At 40.5% G+C, this 19,388-nt stretch overlaps 1 protein-coding gene across 1 annotated transcript in view; it reads left to right on the top strand.

The window, feature by feature from the left end:
• The window catches only part of CEP126 (centrosomal protein 126), a 36,520-nt gene extending 32,604 nt beyond the window's left edge, over positions 1-3,916 (top strand). The window contains exons 9-10 of the mRNA XM_031066075.1: positions 906-969; positions 3,318-3,916. Coding sequence (XP_030921935.1) covers positions 906-969; position 3,318 — 65 coding nt within the window. The 3' untranslated portion in view covers positions 3,319-3,916. The remainder of the gene's footprint in view (positions 1-905; positions 970-3,317) is intronic.
• The last annotated feature ends 15,472 nt before the right edge of the window (positions 3,917-19,388 follow it).

The raw sequence follows: 19,388 nt of genomic DNA, 5'->3' as shown, positions 1-19,388 counted from the left end.
TGGTTATTGCTTCCAGGCAAATGGAAATTTAAAAATCCATTTTTTACCAGAAAACTGTTTTAGTATGATGTGGTCAGGTTAAGAAAGTAGATATGAAAAGAGAAATATAAGCATATAAAATTAAATTTCTGTGTACATAACAGAGAAACTACAAAGAAGGGAAAGGTGAATTCGGCAAAATAACTGGGAGCAACAACGCTGAAATTTTTGAAATGTGAAAAGGAAAACTGTAAGAAAAGTACATAGCAGTATGGAAGAAACAGTGAAAGAATCATAGGAATTAACAGATTGCAAATGAAGTAACTGTAAAAGTTAGTGTAATACATACATGTACATATGTATCTCAGAAATTTAATTAGCATACCTAATTATTTGGGGATTAATACTGGTAATAGGAAGCTGGGAAATTTTACAGATAGACTTACATGTAAGTACTTGTAAGTAACTAAGTGCTGTAGGTGTTTACGTGTCATACAAGTAGATTGCTTTTCTAAGCTGTTATCTTTTTGCGTCCCTTCTTTTGGCTTAGTTTTCACATGTTACCAACCAAATTGAAAAATCGTGTAGCTTTATATTGGTCTTTTGAATGAATAGCAGTCAATCACTAGCCAATCTACATTTGGAATATTTGTTGCTGGAGAATAGATGGCATTCTTTTCTCTAGCTTTAGATGCCTTTAATGGTACTAAATTTTTTGTTTGTTTACTATTTAGATGCAAATTTTAAAAATAGAGGTATGGCCTATACTTCAGCAGCTGTTGGTAGGGGAAATAAAACCAGTGCTATTAAATTACATTTTCACAGTCTTCAGAAAGTTTTTAGTTGAATATTTGACTGTGAATCTTATTTTTATTGAAGTATTTTGTTTATTTAATATTCATTATATACTTTAATGCTTTTTTCAGATGTTCAAAAAGCCATTACCAGAAACCCATTTGCTTCACATGTTTTGCAGATAAGCAACCCTTAGTAAGTATTTAATTTAAATGTGTTCAGCTTTAATTTCTACAAACTAACCTTATGGCTTATTTTATTGTAAAAATGTAATTGAAAATACTGATATCAATCTGTTCAGCTGGCTTGCCCTATTTTCTGTTTATGTAGAAAAAGCCCCAATAAACATGAACTTTATATTACAGGCTTTAACAGATTATGTCAGACTGCCTCATCCTCTGGCTTCATTTCCATTTTGGTATTTGAAGACATTTGCTAAGTCCAGGAAGTCCCAAGAACTTTTAAGGAACAGTCATTTAGCAGGGTCCATTTGAAGTATATGTAACTCATAAATAATTTGTAGTTCTTTGCAGTAAGGTCTCCCCTGAGCCTCCTTTTCTCCAGGCTGAACACCCCCAGCTCCCTCAGCTGCTCCTCACAGCACTTGTGCTCCAGACCCTTCCCCAGCTCCGTTGCCCTTCTCTGGACACGCTCCAGCCCCTCAATGTCTCTCTGCACTGAGGGGCCCAGAACTGAGCACAGCATTGGAGCTGTGGCCTCAGCAGTGCTGGGTACAGGGGGACGGTCACTGCCCTGCTCCTGCTGGCCACAGCCTGGCTGATCCAGGCCAGGATGCCATCGGCCTTCTCGGCCACCTGGGCACACTCTGCATCATGTTCAGCTGCTGCTGACCAGCACAGCCAGGTTCTTTTTCCGTCTGGTAGCTTCCCAACCACTGCCCCCAGCCTGTAGCACTGCCTGGGGTTGCAATGACCCAGGTGCAGGACCCAGCACTTGGCTTTGTTGAACCTCATACAGTTGGCATTGACCAACTTTTACCATTGGTCCAGCTTGTCCAGATTGCCCTGCAGAGCCACCAGGCGATCAAAACTCCAACCCAACTTGGTGTCAGCTGCAAAGTGACTGAGAGTGTATTCATCCCCTAATCCAGATCAGTGATAAAGAACTGGCCCCAGCACTGAGCCTTTGGGAAACCCACTTGTGACTGGATGCCAGCTGGATGTAACTCCAGGCACCACCACTTTCTGGGCTCAGCCAACTAGACAGCTTTTTAATCTGTGAGGAGTGCATCCATTCATACCATAAGCAACCAGTTTTCCAGGAGACTGCTGTGGGAAACTGTGCCAAAGTCTTTACTGAAGTCCAGATAAAGAATATGCACAGCCTTTCCTACATCCACTAAGTGGGTCACCTGGTCATAGAAGGAGATCAGGTCGATCAAAGAGGACCTGCCTTTCCTATAGCTGTGCTGGCTGGGCCTGATACTCTGGTGGTCATGTACATGCTGTGTGATCACACTCAAGATGATCTGCTTCTCATACTGCATATACTTTACTGGATAAGCTGTTACCAAAAAAAGGTTAAAGAAAATATTCTTTATTCATAAGGCGTTTACAACTCTCTCTGAATTTGAGACTGAAACACCCCAGGAAGCATCCCAGCTCCTAAATTCAAAATGATTGCCCAGTTTTGAAGTGAGACTCTGAAAAGACAACTGTGCATCAGTGCCTTTCTTCTTGTGAATCTCAGTAATAGGTGTGACTTGGAACCTTCCTTTCTTCTGCCTCCTATCTTATAAATTTAGTTTTTTATGGCTAAACAACTTTTGTTTTTAATTTTTTTTAAATTTTTTTTCTGCACAGTTACCTTTATTAGATCTAAGTGTGTTTTAATAATGCATTTTTGAACTTTTCCTCTGGTCCTTCATGGTCTGCCCAACATTAAAAAAAAAAAAAGGAAACAAAGCTGTTTTCCTCACCAATGCATTTCCCTGGCTTTCAATAGACAGAATTCTTTCTTGGCTGACTGGTCTGCGACAAAGCTTTCTCCCACTAATTCATCTAAAATATTTTTATTTCATTAATAAGATACAAACACTAGATATTGCTCAGGCTGTCCAGTCTCTGGAACTTCAAGTTCTCTGATGGACATTTAAGACCCTTCTTTCACTACAAGTATACACTTACGCATTGAAACAGGCGTCCATCAAATCTCAGCCACTGGTTTGGAATTCTTCTTGATGATAAGAAGCATCCAGATGCAGAAAAAGTACAGATGAATGAGATCAAATCTACTGGGAGAAACAATGGGGTTTTAAATTTTTACTTCACCAAGAGAACAACCTGTTTCAGCTGTCTTTGTTTCAAAGCACCCAGATAAAACATGGATATTTACTCAGTAATTTCTGTGAAGGGCCTTGTATTCTGTAATACCAACCTGTAAATCCAGATGAAGGTATGTAGTTGTTTATAGAATGGAAAACAGATCACATGATACCATCAAATGATGCTTCTTGAATGTTATACATAATCACATTTCTGTTTATATATATGCATATCTCATTATATTCTGTTTTATTATAGAGTATTCAGCAATGCATGTCCTCCCCTTGGGTGAGCCCTGAAATAGCCTCCCAGCAGTACCAGAGTACCTCCAGCTGGCAACCCGCTGCAATTGTACAGGAAACACTGACATTATCTGCTACAGGATCTTGTGGCTTTATGTACTTTATATGCAGTGTGTATAATGTCTGACAATACAAAATTAGCAACAAAATTAAGAAGAAAGCAGAAACTCAAATAATGAATGTCAATTGACTGGTAAGCATTTTTAGGATAACCAAGTCTATTTTATTCTGCACTTTATTGTAAAATCAATTTTAAAAAACCCATCTGAATTGTTATGCCAGTTCTGGATTAAAGACCTTTTGTTAACCAGCATGATACTTCAATTTGTGAAGTTAGTTAATTTCTAAGAAATGGTGAGTTTTTAATTCTTCTTGTTCACTTCCTCTGCTGTTTTGATAAAAAGTAATAAAAAGATAATTCATAAAATCATAAAATCACAAAACCATTTCAGTTGGAAGATCATTGGGTTCAACCTGACATCGCAGTGTTTGCCACTAAACAAAGGACCCAGGCACTTTTTTATTTGTTAAACAAGCAGAATCAGTCAACAAATCTAGGCTGCAATTAGCTGCAAGAAGCAATAAAAAGAATTTACAAAATCTCTTGATTTATAACTCTGTATCAGATGCCTCATTTTCTGTTCATACCTACACAGTAACAATTGTAGGGTTTGTCTGGGGCGTTAAGCACTCCCGTACTTCCACCAGAGCTGTGCCTGATCCCCACACAGTGTTACTGCTAGTCTTGGAAACAAAGTGTATGGAAGCCTAGGAGAGCCTAACTTCAGGAGTGGACTCAGTGCCACAAGAGTGCAACCACAGGAACATCTCCCCCCATTTAGAGACTGGTATTCTATAAATGGAATGCATCTTCCCAAAAGAAGCTCTTAAATGATCATTTGGCAAAAGTATTTTAAAAATTTTGTTGTTCCCCATCATACCATGATCATCATGTAATTGTCTTTAAAAAGTGCTGCCATTACTTAGGAAGGAACCAGCCTTCAAGAAAAAGAGAAGAGGAAAACATGTGCCCATTGTAACAATAGACAGTTTCTCAGGATTTAGAGCTACCTGCTGGTGCATTGAACTAAGGTGAACTACATATAGCAAATAGCAGCTTAAATTTTACAAAGAAGGTTTAGGGAAACATTGAGTCTTTCAAGAAAATATTTTGAAGACTGGAATAATAAATAATAAATAACCTTTCTCCTCTAGCTAGGCATTACTACATCTTTGGAGAAAAAATCTGGCTTAAAGGGGCTGATGTCAGTCTGGAGACTATTAAGATAAACTGTATTTAAACATCAAAATTGCAGAGACTTGGTTTCTTATGACCACTGTTGCCATCTGTTCTGACAGTTCTGCCAGAAAAGGGAACCTATAGCTGAAGTCCGCATGCCTAAAGGATTTTGATGTGTGTCAGTACTTACTTGGTCTTTGGTCTCAAATAAATGTAGAATTCCCAGCAAAAGGCATGAAACTAACAAGGGGCATTTTGAGTTGGAACTCAAAATTGGTTTGCCCTGAAATACTGAGCCCTTACATCTCTGTTTGTCAGCAGTCCCCTGTGACATTCCAGTATGGTACGGATTTCATATTTAAATAGTGGGGGAAGGTGTCCCAACAGAGATTAAGAGAGAGGAAAGCAAATAATCCAAATACCAGAGGCCATGGTAGTGCTAGTCAGCAAGCCAGAGCAGCAGCTTAACCAGGTTTCTACTCCTGGGTGGCAGTTTAGGTGGCAAAAGTAAAGCCCATGAGTCAACTTCCTCAATTACCTGAAGACATTCTTTCAAAAGCAGATGCCTGCATTTACATTTCCAGGAAAGTAATTTCAAATTAGTTTTTTGATTTAGCGTTACAGGCTTCAACTAAGGTAATATTACCTTCAATAAGGTAATAACCTTGTTTCTGAGGTCACTTTGGCTCTTATGACAACAGTGAAGTATAATTTTTGTTTAGGTATCTAAACAGGGTGACCCTTGGGCATCAGGAATGTGCACTGTGAGAGTGGGCCCAGAGGCAGCAGCTGGATTCTGAGCACTTGTGAAAAGCCAGAGCAGAGCCTCGTGAGGATGTCATTGACAAACAGCCTCCTGAGTGCAGACATGTCCAGGAGAATACCAGGGTTAGAAGAAATGGGCTGATGTTAACACAAATTTTATGCTCCATCAGGGCTTAACAGGGTGTGAAAGCACCCCTACCCTACCAAGGTTCACCTTTTCCTCCATCACCAGCCTCCAATGCTGCCAGGGAGAAAATTATCTACCTCTGTATCTGGGAGGGCACCACATAGCCACCATCCACTCCAGCACCTGCATCTAGGCTCTATGATGGCAGGAGCCAATGTACCTGAGGCCTGCCATTGGCATTGGAGGCAGAAGTGACAGGCGTGACAGTGCTGTGGATGTGAGGGATAGGTGCAGCTACAGACACACATGGGGTCTGTGACGAGTCCTCAGCACTGACAGGGACAGTGAGACACAGACTGGCTGGGCTGCAGCTGAAGATGCCACAGCGGCCTGGGAGTTCTGAACAAGGCTCTGGTTCTCCTTTCTCTTCTGGAACTTCCCTCCAGCCATGGTCATTAGACTGCTGGGTCCTTGCCTATGCTCATTGATAAGCACTAAGCTCTTGGCAGTGGCATGAGCTGCAGCAGTAATGGGTGGGAAGAGAGGGACTGGGAGAAGTCAGAGATCCTCCTCCTCTAGCCATTGCTCACGGTCAATTTGCTTTCAATGGGGAAAAAGTATTTTTTTCATCTACCAGATTCACAGGCTAAAAGAACTGCAGCCCTGTGAAGGGGGAAGGCCTTCGCAGAACTACTACTGACACCTGTAAATGATGTTCCAAGCATTTTGACCACTCTGTTTTTCAGGTTAAACAGGCACAAGAAACCCTTATGACAGTGTTTAGGGGCAGCCAATGTGTGTGTAAAATTGCAGCAGTGAACACTACTATGCTATAGAACCACAGGCTGCTAGGAGGGTGCATCAAATCATTTGAGACAAAGGGATACCTCAAAATATGCATTTGCCGGTGTTAGGCCAGTATAGAGCACACAAATCTTGAGTTGTGTGGCAGCATCTTCGGCAAAGCCCCTGCTGGGAGGAGAACTTGACTGATACTGTCAAATTCTGCAGACACAATAGGAATGACAATGCACAATACAAAAGGAACCAGAAAGGAGTGGGCAGAGTGCCACCTAAAACATGGCCAGTGGTGTGTGGGAATGACCAGACTTCTCACCAAATATACATCTGCTCCATCAAGTAGACAGGGGGTTTCATATCCTTTTTTTCATCTTTATCATAATATTCATAGTCATCTGGCTCATAAGGATTTCTTCTCTAATACCATTGCTTTTATTAGAGAGAATTCACCCAAACTGAATTTGACCCCCTATAGCTAGAGATGACTCCACAATATTTTTGGAATTGTATTTCAAATCATAGCCACACAATTCCTTCAACAGTGACTATAAATCCCAAACCAGCAACAATGGTAGCAGTGATCCAGGGTGACCGAAGTGTCTGTGGGTGAGAGGAATCTACATATAACATTTCTATTATTGTATATAATAATTTTGTTCTTTTTTTGAGAAGGAAGCAATTGTTTAACATTGTTGTTTAGTCTGTATCCAGTAGTTTGTGCTCGATCAGAGAAACAAAAACAAAAAGACAAAAAGAAGGAAAGAAAAATGGAAAGGAGGAAGAAAAATTTAAAAAAGAGGAAAGGAAAGGAAAGGAAAGGAAAGGAAAGGAAAGGAAAGGAAAGGAAAGGAAAGGAAAGGAAAGGAAAGGAAAGGAAAGGAAAGGAAAGGAAAGGAAAGGAAAGGGGAAAGGAAAAAGGAAAGGTTGATTTCTATGCTTTTTTATTCAATTTTCAGTAATGTTTTTATTTGATCTTCTTACTTGTGCCATGAAAAGACTCAAAAAGATGCTGAATCTCTTGAAGGTTGTGCCATCCTGCAGTTAGGCAAAAATGCCAGTAGAATGGACCACTATCTGTTATTCAATGATCATTCAAGTGTTGTGCCATTAAGCAAACTGAAAAAGTGAAAACATATATTTCTAAAAAATGAAATGCTGCTGAAATAATTGATATTCAAAGTTTTCATTAAAGAAAAAAAAATCTAAAGTTCAAGTATTTCTGTTTATATTTAAAAGTTTGACTTTTCACTTCAAAATAAGATTTTGAGACTAGCTTAATAAGATTAGTCAAAAGCTATGTGAAGTGTTTTGTTTCAGATTGACTTAAATATTTGGTAATTTCTTGCCCATGGAAATTATTTCCCTTTCTGATTTCTGAGTTTAGCTGTCTAATAGAAAGCAAAACTTAGACAATCTGTTCAAGAGGTCTGAGCTCTGTTCTCAGCTGTAGGCAAAGGGTTTGGCACTGGGGAACACGGCCTTCAGAGGTCGTTCGGTCAGAGTGCTGGTGTTATTCTCTCGTGGTTATTCACAATGCAGCACTGATTTCTGTGTTGTCCAGTCAGCACATGCCCACAGCCTCCCTTTGGAGAACGGAGCTATGTGGGGATATGGGGGTAGGATGATATTTACCTAGACCTTTCATGATATTGTTCTTATCAGCAGGCAGAACTAGAGAGACAGAACACAGGGTGATAAGGGTGAACTTCTTTCCCTTCCTGTAGAGTGAGTCCAACCAAAGACAAGAAGTGACTTGGCTGGCAGGTTGTGCATTTAAGTTAATTGTTTAACAACCTACATTTGATGGAGCTAATGAGTGAGCTTGGGATTTCCTAGACAGCTTCTAAGCCAGAAAAAAATTAGTAAGTCTTTCCCCACTTTCTTGGATTGTTAGAAAGCTGGATGAAAATGTGAAAGCAATTATGTCCTTCAGAGCTCTTCAAATGACTGTACCATCCACACCCTGTGACTAAGTCCTTCTCTCTGTCTGTCTGAGATTGTCAGAGGGGATGGTTCTTTCTTTCTGAAGCAGAATGTGCTGTAAGGTCTCCTGGGATGGCAGAGGCTTCATGCACACAATGCGCCTTTGCAGACAGAACTAAACCTTCCAAATCAATGATCTTATTACACATATGTGTGTTTGTTTTATAGAAGCACACAGATATACAGGGTATGCATAAACAAATTAGTTTTCTTAGTAATGAGCACTGCTTCTGACAGTGCTTTTTTTTGTTTGTTTTTAGACTCCAGGATGTGGCACACTATAATGCATGCTTCTGTGCTGTTGCTGCAAAAGTACCCTGCTGCAAGCGGGGGTATTTGTCTTCTTTCGAGGGGGGGTTGTGGACCAAATATGGCCCAGGCCTGTTTGATAGTTCTCTCGTAAATGAAATGATGACAATCCTCTTATGACTAGGAAACATTCCAGAGCCAGAGTGTAGGGTTACACAATGGTACAGTGTCTTGCCCCTGATTTATAATTTGAGAAGCAGATTGTGTTCAGACAGAATGTGAGTTGAACAATGAGGTTTCTAGTCCTGATCTCATTAACAGAGATTTATACCAAGAGGCTATTGTATCTTGTTCTTTTGCTTTGCCATGCCAGCAAACATTCATAAGGTTATTTAAAAAAGAAAGCTTCTGTCACACAGGTCAGAAAGTTCTCAGGAAAATAGCTAGTCACATACAGAGTGGTCTAAATCTGCACTTAGCTAAGGCTTATGCTTCTGGCCTTAATAAGTCTCAGAATGATTGCTTGAAACATCATACTCAAGGTTATTACAGGTAAAGATTTCTGGAGACATGGCTTAAAATGCCTTTTTGCATATTTATGTTTGTCCATGGTTGAGTCACTCTAAAATAACTAATATTTGCAAATCATCCATAATTACAAAAAGAACTTTCTTGCAGTGCAGAAGAACCAAGAGAAGGTGAAATAACAATAACATCTTGAGAGCTACTTTCCCTCCTGCTGCCCCAGAGCCTCTGTACTAGGAACTTGCTCTTTGTCAAAAGCCAAGCAGTCATTGTGCATCCAGAAGAAGATGTACAGCACATTAATTAATACTTCAGTAATGCTGCCAGGCAATTTGGCCTGATCACCAGTAGAAAGAAAATTAAGGTTCTTTTCCACGCTCACCGTGCTAGAAAATAGACTGACCTGTCTGTATGTGCTCACAATGCAGCTCTGAAGCCTGCAGACCAATTCTGCTCAGAGAACCTCGGCAGGAGGCTGTCTTGGAGTTTCACAGCAAGACATGAAGTCATGCAGAGCACAACAAGATCCAGCATGGCTCTTAGGAGATTAAAGGGCACTGTATCTGGAATACAGGAGGCATCTGGCTTCAAAGTGCCACACAGCTGTCATCACCACTTTCTCATACTCGTGTGAAACATGGACAGCTTATCATTATCACGGCATGTGACTTCCCAATTTCACCTGCACTGACTACTGTGCTGTTGCTGGTATAAATAAGCACACAGCTCTATTAGCCTGTTATTCAAGGTCCTGTCAAATATCAAGTGCTGTAGTAATACTCTTGTGAGCTGTATTCTCCCAGACAGCTGATGCACATGTCAGATGAGAGGCCCCTCAACCCCAAATTTGATGGCAGTTTCCACATATTAAGCATCCGAGAGTAAGTGAGTAGACAGGGCAGCAAAAATTTGTCAGACAAACCTTCAGACTGTAGCCAGCTCCACATCACAGAAAACTGCTGCTAAATAGCATCTCCTGTTGTAAAGAACATGGATTGGCCAGACTGCACATACAGAAACACTCTGCAGTACAGGGGCATGAAGGACAGTGGATGTTGTACAAATTGACAGCACACCTTTGGTGGGTTCAGTTTGTGACAATAGGACTCAGTAAAGGCACAACAGCTGAGTCTTTGCATGTTGAATGAACAGCAACAGTCATCCTTAAATCCTGTGGTGGAACCGTAGCTAGACCATTTGGTCTCCTCTGCCTGAACTCCCAGTAGAGTTTAAATGAAATTATACAACATCCTCTCATCAACTCCTGGCCTCAGTGTGACAGAAGAATTGCACAGAATTTTTCACCTTATTTTTTCCAACACATTTTGAAATGGACTCAGGCAATCTTTGCTTCCTATCCTGTACCTTTGCTCTCTGGTAAGCCTGGGGAAATAGGAACATGTTGCTCAGTTTTTTCTGTGCCTTTCAATATCTTGCATGTTTTTCCAGAAGAGTTCAGACTGCACTGCAATAGCAGCTTGTCTATCTTGCTAATGACTTGTCACTGAATGCCAGACAGGGCAAATTTGAAATAATTAGGATAGGAATGAATTACATTTTCTAGGCAATATGTGAATGATAAGCTTTAACTAACTTTGGCAGTCTTCTGCTTAATCCATACCTTTTTTCCTTTGGCTGAATGCTTGGTGTTAACTGATAGAAAAAGGTGAACTTTTCCTTCTTTTTTTTCCCTCCAAATGTTTTAACTATTCTTTATCTCCCACAAAAGCCACACTTCCCAGAAATATTACTTTCTAGAAAGAAAGTTGTCCTTTACAAGTTTCCTATCCAAGTGCAATTGATTTCTAGCATTTATGCTTACTCTATTACAAAGAGCTGGAGAGGCAATCCTGACAGTTGTTTTATTCCAGTTATTAAAGCCCTGTCAAAGGGCAATGATCTGACAAGGCAGTGCTTAAAGCAATGAATCCTATGTTAAATCTTCACAACCAAAAAAAAAGTTTTCAATTCCCTTCTGTGTTTACCTTCTTAGTCTCATTGCCATTCACACCCAATGCAGTGCTTAGAGCAGGATCACCCAGCCTCCCCTCTGAAAACTTCCCTTGCCAGGTTTCTGGGGACCTAGTGCCAGAGTAAGAAAAGCAGGGCTGAGGTCAAACAGGAGAACTGTAGGAGAAAGCTTCTGTCCTCAGCTTTGGAGACAAGCTCCACAGTAAATACCAAATCATATTTTGTATTCACACACTCAGTCAATATGAAAAGACACACGTTATTAGATCCCCATACTTTGATTTTGAAAAAAGGTAAACTTGACAGAAAGGGTTCTACTGGTAAGAGCAAACCATTATGGCAAACTCACTGTGTGAGGATTAGACCCCTCCACAATAGCCTACCAGGGCCAGCTCCTCCACCCCTTACCTTGCTCTGAAATGTGTGTTCCCCATTAGCTGCATTTGTTATGTGTACTCTGTGGGTACCTCATTTTTCAGAGCACTCAGGGACAAGTAGATTTGGAGTCTTAAATGCCTCGAACCAATGACTGATGCCCAGGTAGTCTGTTAACTCAAGGTGGTAGCATTTCTGTTCATGGGTGAGAACCAAATTTTGGATATGGGTTAGGTACTGGACATGTGTCCTTACCTTATGTATCCTCTTAAGGTACAAGCATGTCATTCTGAATCTTCCAGAGGCTAATACCCTTTGGAGAACTAAATCATTAGCCCTGGCTTCTAGTCACTCTAAGACAGATAGATAGATCAATAGTCATAGCAGTTGTGCTGCCTCATTATGTCAGTGAATTAGGACAGAGAAGAGGAATATAAAATACTTCTCCAACCCTGCTGAGGTTACATTATACTATAAATGAATATCTGTGTCCTGAGTCTGTCTCCTGCTTTTGCAATGGTCCAACCACATGGTCCAGTGTCGGTGCCATTGAACCCCTATTAGGTCCCTTGTTCACAAACTCTGATAGTTCATGTTAAAATCACAGGGTCATTTAGGTTAAAAAAAAACCCTTAAGATTCCTGAGTCAAACGACTGAGTCACTTAAGGTGTCACAGACCTGATCAGTCCATTGTGCCCTGCTTTGGAGATTTGCATCCCCATGGCTCACCTGAAATTCTCAACCCCAAAACAAGTTAATGAACACCCAGGACTGGGACCTGAGACACCTCAGGGCTCTGACTCAAGAGCCTTGTCATGGACAGCATTGGAAGTAAAACAAGTGTTTTCCAGGCTATCCTCAAGGGCTGTTGCATAGGGGACATTCAAAGAAGAAATAATTGGTTAGAAAATGCATACTTGCAAAAGGGAGACCCCCTGTATGCTCTCAGCACTCACCCACCTTTCCTGTTTTCAGGGATCTGGTAGATTTTTTATGCTCTTCTGGTCATGAGTACATGATGGGAAAGGAGAGGAAATGGCACTATAACAATAAACACTACACAGGGACCGTTTCCAACAATGAAACTGCTCCCGGCACTGCACAGTGGCTACACAGATACATAAATGCTGGCTACACAGATTAATACCTCCAGGATTTATGATTGCAGCTAAAATACTAAAATATTCCTCTTTTCTTCTCAGTTTAGGCCTATTTTTAATTTTTTTTTCTCTGTTTGTGTCATTAAATCCACTGCCGTATCAATATCTATGGAAAATGGTTGCAGAGCCAGCAGCTTCTGGATCCAAGATTTGGCAGGCTGCAAAGGAGAAGAGGAAAGGGAAAGGAGTTTCAAACTCAGCTAACTATGGCATTACCACTTCCAGGAGATCCTGCAGCAAGGTGCAAAGCTTGCCAAAAGCCATTTGGGTACACATGGTAATCTGAACAGCAAGATCTCCTGAACTGTCTCCAGCACAGCTGTGGTCTAAATGTATTACTTTACGGACCATCTAGGTCCAATGCAACTGTCCTTTGTGCATATGAGTTGGAGAGAGCATATTGTCCCTAGTTTTGTTTTACTTTTTATCAGCACTTGTAGCAGAGTCAGCCTCATCTCTTCTTTCACCTAAGAATGCTGTGGGGTACATGTCATTTGAGAGATTCTGTACAAATATCGGAGAATCAAAGAATCATAATAGTTTGGATTGGAAGGAGCCTTAGAGACCACCTAGCTCCAAACCTCCTGCCACGGGCAAGAAACCTTCCACTAGACCAGGTTACTCAGAGCCCCATCCCAAGTGGCATTTGATACTTCCAGGGATGGGGAGTCCACAACTGCTCTGGACAACCCCTGCAAGTGCCTCACCACCATCACAGTAGAGAATATTTTTCCTAATGTTTAATCTAAACATTGCACTCCTTCAGCTTAAGGCCATTTCTTTTTTTCTTATGGCTGCCTATGGCTGCATAGCCTTGTGAAAAGTTCCTCTCCAGACAGCTTGTAAGTCTCCATAGTTTGCATTATAGTAATCCAAATGATGAGAACATTATCAGGATAAGCTTTGCCTGAATATCATACAGAAAATTGTGATGAAATTGTTTTGAGAGTGGCTCATTTCCATTCCTCATCCAATATAAAAAAACGTTGAGATCAGTTCTAACTTGTTCTGAATCTGCCATTAATGGAGGAAAAGAGACCCCACAACAAAGAAAAATATCCTTTCAACCCAACACCAGCACAGCATGAAGAAAGTCAGTACCATCTTCCTGCAGAATACCTAACAGCTCTATTTTCTGAGGTCCTGTCATCTGGGCTCAGTTTTTCCAAGATAAGTAAATACTAAAATTCTTTCATCTATCTTTTCAAGTGGCCTTTGTTGGCTAGTAGGATTTGCAGAAACAAGCAGCTTCACCAAAACACATTTCAAGTTTCCTCTTTGTCATACCAAACACTGGTAAATTAAACTGTATGCAAGACAAAATCTCTTGATTTAAAGTTTCAGTGAAGGAGATTATCATGAGATACTACATCCAATTTGTGTAAGTATGATTATAAAACAGTCAGATAAAATAGATCAGACCCTATCTGAGGAGTCAGATGTCTCGACTAATTCAGCATGCTGATAGCTCAGAATCTGTTACAGGTTTTTTAAACACTGGGGATATGTACCACATGGAGGGGAGCATTATGAAAGCTACTTTTCAATATTCTTATATTATTATATCAAGATATAGTAATATAGTACAGTAATAAGTATTATAGTGTATATATACTAAACTGTATCTATTATTATACATTGCTAAAAATATCATTGCACACTTACATGGGGCCTTCTGCAAAATGGGAAGCCAAGGAGAAACTTGAGTTTTGTGGCTTGCTGCATGGAGCTAGGAATATGGAAAACATGGGAGGAGACTTTTCTTTTGAATGTAGAAGCAAGATGATTCTGAAAAGTGGGACTATTCTCTGCAAAATACTTTCATTTGGATTTTGTGCTATTGATAAAAATCCAAACTCAAAACAAATATGTTGCAATTAAATCCTTATCAGAAGTGCTTATTTTATTCTATTTTTCTTCTTAAATTTGAAAGGAAAGAAGGTGAAATAAAGTATTCAATATCCTGAGATGAATAATTATTCGTACAACATTATAATAGTCCAAGTTAGGGACAGGATCCAAAGTTCCCACTCATTTAATGGAAATTATGTGTCCACATATTTTGGGAAGATTTTTAAATCTCAGGTATGATTTATTAACCAAGCACAAAAGCATTTAAATGGCACCCAAAAAGAGCAATAAATTCACAGAGCACATTGCAGCAAACTGAGGTGAATCCAATAATCCAATGACAATGCTTAGTTCAGTTTCTGAATACCAAAGTATAAATCCTTTCTAGAAATTTTGCAGAAAACACTTTAAAAGACAATATAACTCTCAGAATCATACAGATTTTCTAAGTCAAAATTCTTGTTCAGTGATACATAGCTGTCAGCTACGTTACCCTTCTCCTGAGAGCTGACAACAAACACACAACTTTGTGGCAGCCCTGAACAGTCCTATCAATTTAGCTTGGCCCCGCATACAACATCTGGCCCATAATTAATTCAGCATTTTAAAACCCTTCTGGTACAATAAAATGCAAGATATATTAAACCAAATGAATCTAAAAGTTACTGGAGGGTTTTCTTTTTTTTTTTTTTTGTTTCTTCTGGAGAAGAAAAAATCTGAAGGGTTAGAGAAGATGGAGTTATTAACATATTTTAAAAAGCCAGAGTACTAAATTTGACATCTCTGCCAATTCCTCAGATCTCTTTTGTCCTTAATAAGACAGTGCTCACACATTAGCCTGTGGGGTATCAGATGGCTCTTTTGTGCTTATTCATTTCCTATAAAGAACGCGACTCCTGTGGCCGCTCATGTTTCCTTTGGCAGCTGAGAAGCCGGAGATTTACCACGCTGTAAATCTGCAGCTGTAGCAGAGCCCAGGTCCCACCAGGTCCATGGCCACTGTATTTGCTGTGTGCTGAGGAGGGCCCCCAAGCTGCCCCCCTTCCCTGGGCCACCACATGTCACCTACACCCCACTGAGGTCTGCCCTCCTCCCCTTCACTGCCTGACCACCATGGGGACAACTGCACATGAGCAAGAGCTATGCCTTGATAGACTGCTTCTGCTGCGTATGGATTTAATCAGAAAGGGTGAAGAAAATGCAACAAATAATTATACGGCACCATTGTAGACTGAAGAATTAGAAGCTATGTACATCTCCTGTAAATGTGAAGAAATTATGTATGAGAATATTGCCAAGTGCTTCCTTTATAACAACTGGAGAGAAACAGGCAATTTTAAGGTATGATCCACCTGTTCCTATATATGGGAAATAGGTAAGATGAATTGGTTCTTAAAAATATTTATTTGTTTCTAATGACTTGAAAGAAAGGTTACAGATGAGCTCAGCCATAAGCATTGTGTAGAAGTTAGGTGACACACATGCCATTAGAGGCAGACTCAGAAGTGGTCTACTGACTTCTTCACTTTCCCTCTTGGCATATTGTGCTTTGTCAAAAAAAAAAAAAAATCTCAAGCTGAGATGGCCAAATTTGGCTATAAAAGGACATATAACATGCAAGCATGATGATCACCAATACATAGGCACCTGTGGCATATCTTGGGCCAAACTGAACACCTTCCTGTAGATAAAACTTTGTTCACTTGTAGGCATTTCTCCTTCATACAAGTAACTTAAGCGTTGGAATTCCAAAAGTAAATGAGAAATTGTGTTGCCAAACCTAAAACGAGAAAATTTGAGATATCTGCATCCTAATTCCTGATGTGTCCAGTGCAACTGGGACACCGGGTGTTCAGAAGCTAAGCTGGCTCTGCATAGATCAATTTGGCTATAGTTGTTAGTAAATAAAATGGATCAGAGACAATTGTCTGGCTCCAAAAACAAGTGACACACTACAACTTGCAACCACATAGCTAAACTCCCCTTTCATCTAGGGCAGGTAGCTTTATTAATTTGACATTGGGGAAGAGTCTCAGGACTGTGACGCCAGTTAAAGTGTACAGACCATCAGCAGGTCACTGCCTAAACATATTCCCTCTAAGCCCACTTGTTTCCTATAGATGTAGTTTAAGAGTCTAATAAAATACATAGGCTCAGACATTCTGCCCAGTGAATCTGGATTACAGTTTCAATCAGTCAGCCAGATCATACGTCTGTGTGCCTGGGACATGATTTAACCTCCACAAAGATAATCTGGCCATCAGTAAGGCACAATTGGCTGTATTTTCAATATCATATCACCTTGTGAGCATATCAAGGGAAATCAATATATTGCAGAAGCATGTTCAATATTTACTACTGGTGGAGTTTTAATATTACACCTTCCTAGTCTCTAGACTCAAGCTTTCAAGGCAGAGTTTTCAATACTACCTAAATAATTATTCCAATCCAACCTAACCAGCTCCACTATAAAAGTTTTAGTTACTCCAGATGGAAGATTAAGCACAAAGGAAAAATATTATATCAAATTTAGAAAACACAAAGTACATTTATACTATCTTTTTGGTATCTGGATTTTTGTGCCTGTTATCTCCTGATTGTTCATGCTACCTGAGTGCTAGTTCATCCCCAAGCTTAAATCTGGAGAAAGGTTGGTTGTTTATGGGCTGCGAAGAGCTAGGCAGAGAGGAGGAGATAGTGTGTGCCTGTGTCCCACCCCCACACTGCACCAAGACGCAGTGTGAGTGTGACTCATGTCGGGTTTGGCTTCTCCCAGACTAACCAGTATTTCAGATGGCCTCATGTCCTAAGCCACCCTTGGTGTTACACAACAAAAAGACATATCTGGCAGCCTGCAAAGCAGCTTCCCAATAGCAGCCTAGGGCAACATCTTAAAAGGGCCACAGCAAATCAATGCCTCCATTGTTGGGAAGATTTCTTAGCAGCATTTTAATATTACACTGAGTGTCATAGCACAATCTGGTTTTATACAAACAGGACTAGTGCTAGTTTTATTTCACAGCTCTATCTGTACGTCCATGTATATGAATTTTGTGTGTGTGTGTGTACATACATGCAGGAGGGATAACCAACCCTTGGGTGCAAGCAGGAACAGCTGCCTAGGCTATACCAACATACATGCGATTCTTGTAAGCCCAGCTTTCAACAGAATTCTTTGTGATTCCTGATTGCTGTGACCATGGTCTTGAGAAGCAGGTCTCTGCTTTGCTTCTCCAGATATGAGTATCCCTGAAAGTCTCCAGGAAGAGCCTTCTTTCTAGGCTGTGACATCTACTCCTATAGACTCACTGGAAGAGGCTTCCCAGGAAAGTGGTCACAGCATCAAGCCTGATAAAGTTCAAGAAGCATTTGGACAATGCTCCCAGGCACGTGGTGTGATTCCTGGGAATGGTCCTGTGCAGGATAAAGAGTTGGTCAGATGGATGCTTTATCACTGGTGCTCCAATCACTTATAAGTTTTCACAACAACTCAATATTTTTTCTGTAGGGAATATCTATACCACCAAACCAAAGGGGACCAGTAAATGAGCTCAGGCATTCACACTTACTGTTACATAGCTTAATTCCTACTGCTCTCCTTGGCTCTGTTTTGGAGCTCTTCAGCTGCCACTGAGAGAAGCCAGTTTACAGGGAGCTGACCCTGCGGAGTGTGGACACAAGCCAGTCAGTGCTATTCAGCTTCAAGGCTTGAATCAACTCAGCAGTAAAAACACAGCCAAACAGTCTGTATGTTCAATGAGATGAAAAGGAGCAAACAATTCTGATTCCATTTAATGCCAGTTTACGGCTCTTAACATTGCCTTTCCCACAAATCAAGCATTTGTATTGTCTAGCTGAGGGCATTTGTCCAATGACAGGATGAGAGTCTGAGAAATCTGTCTGTTCTGATAATGTTGCAGAGAGTGTTCACATTTACTATCAAGGCTTCACTAGGACATAGTCAACATGTTGATTTTGCTAAAATAAATGTCTGGAATAAAGGAAGACACTAAAAATAAACATGATCCTAGGAAGGGCATTCACTTTATTTTTGCCCAGAGAGGAAGAGGTGTAGCTTGCCAGCCTTTTTAGTTGGTTGCTAAACAAATAATGAACAGGAATAAGCTAATTCTGACTATGTTTTCAATTACCTTAGGGAACTTGATGCCAATGAGTTTGCAGTTTTTCTGTTAACATCTGAATACTTCTATGCAGGGGCCACCTTACATATATATGATGACCTTCAGTGCCCCAATGTAATCAAATTTCTTTTACAGGTTCACAGAATAGTTTGGGTTGCACATGACCTTTAAAGGTCACTGTGCTGGTTTTGGCTGAGATAGAGTTATTTTTTTCATAGTGGCTTGAATGGGGCTGTGCTTTGGATTTATGCTGAAAAGTCTGTTGATAATATAGAGATGTTCTCATCATAACTTAGAAGGGTTTATGGAGTCAAGGCCTTTTCTGCTCCTCACCCTATTCCATCAATGAGGATGCTTAAGGGGGTGCACAAGAGGTTGAGAGGACACAGTCAGAACAGCTGACTCCAACTGCCCCAAGGGATATTCCAGACCAAATGGCATCATGCTCAGTATGTAAAGTGGGGGGTAGAAGAAGGAAGGAGTGGAATGTCAGAGTGAGGTTGTTTGTCTTCCCAAGTAACTGTTACACACAAGTGTTACTGCTTTTCTGGAGATAACTGAACACCTGCCTGTCCATGGCAAATGGTGAATTGATTCCTTGTCTTGCTTTGCTTTTATGTGTGGCTTTTGCTTTTCATATTAAACTGCCTTTGTCTCAACCCATGAGTTTTCTCATTTGCATTCTTCTGATTCTCTCCCCATCCCACTAGGATGGGATGAGTGAGTGGTTGTGTGGTTCTCGGATTGGTTTTGTGACTATTTTCTGGACCCACTCCAACAGGTCCACACCTTTCCTGTGCTAAGGACTACTAAGCTGGATGCAGCACTGCAGGTGGA

The sequence above is a fragment of the Geospiza fortis genome, unplaced genomic scaffold, assembly GCF_000277835.1.
Source record: "Geospiza fortis unplaced genomic scaffold, GeoFor_1.0 scaffold16, whole genome shotgun sequence".
NCBI classification, from domain to species: Eukaryota; Metazoa; Chordata; class Aves; order Passeriformes; family Thraupidae; genus Geospiza; species Geospiza fortis.
Note: the sequence above shows the minus strand (reverse complement) of the source record. Positions and strands in the feature narration are given on the sequence as shown.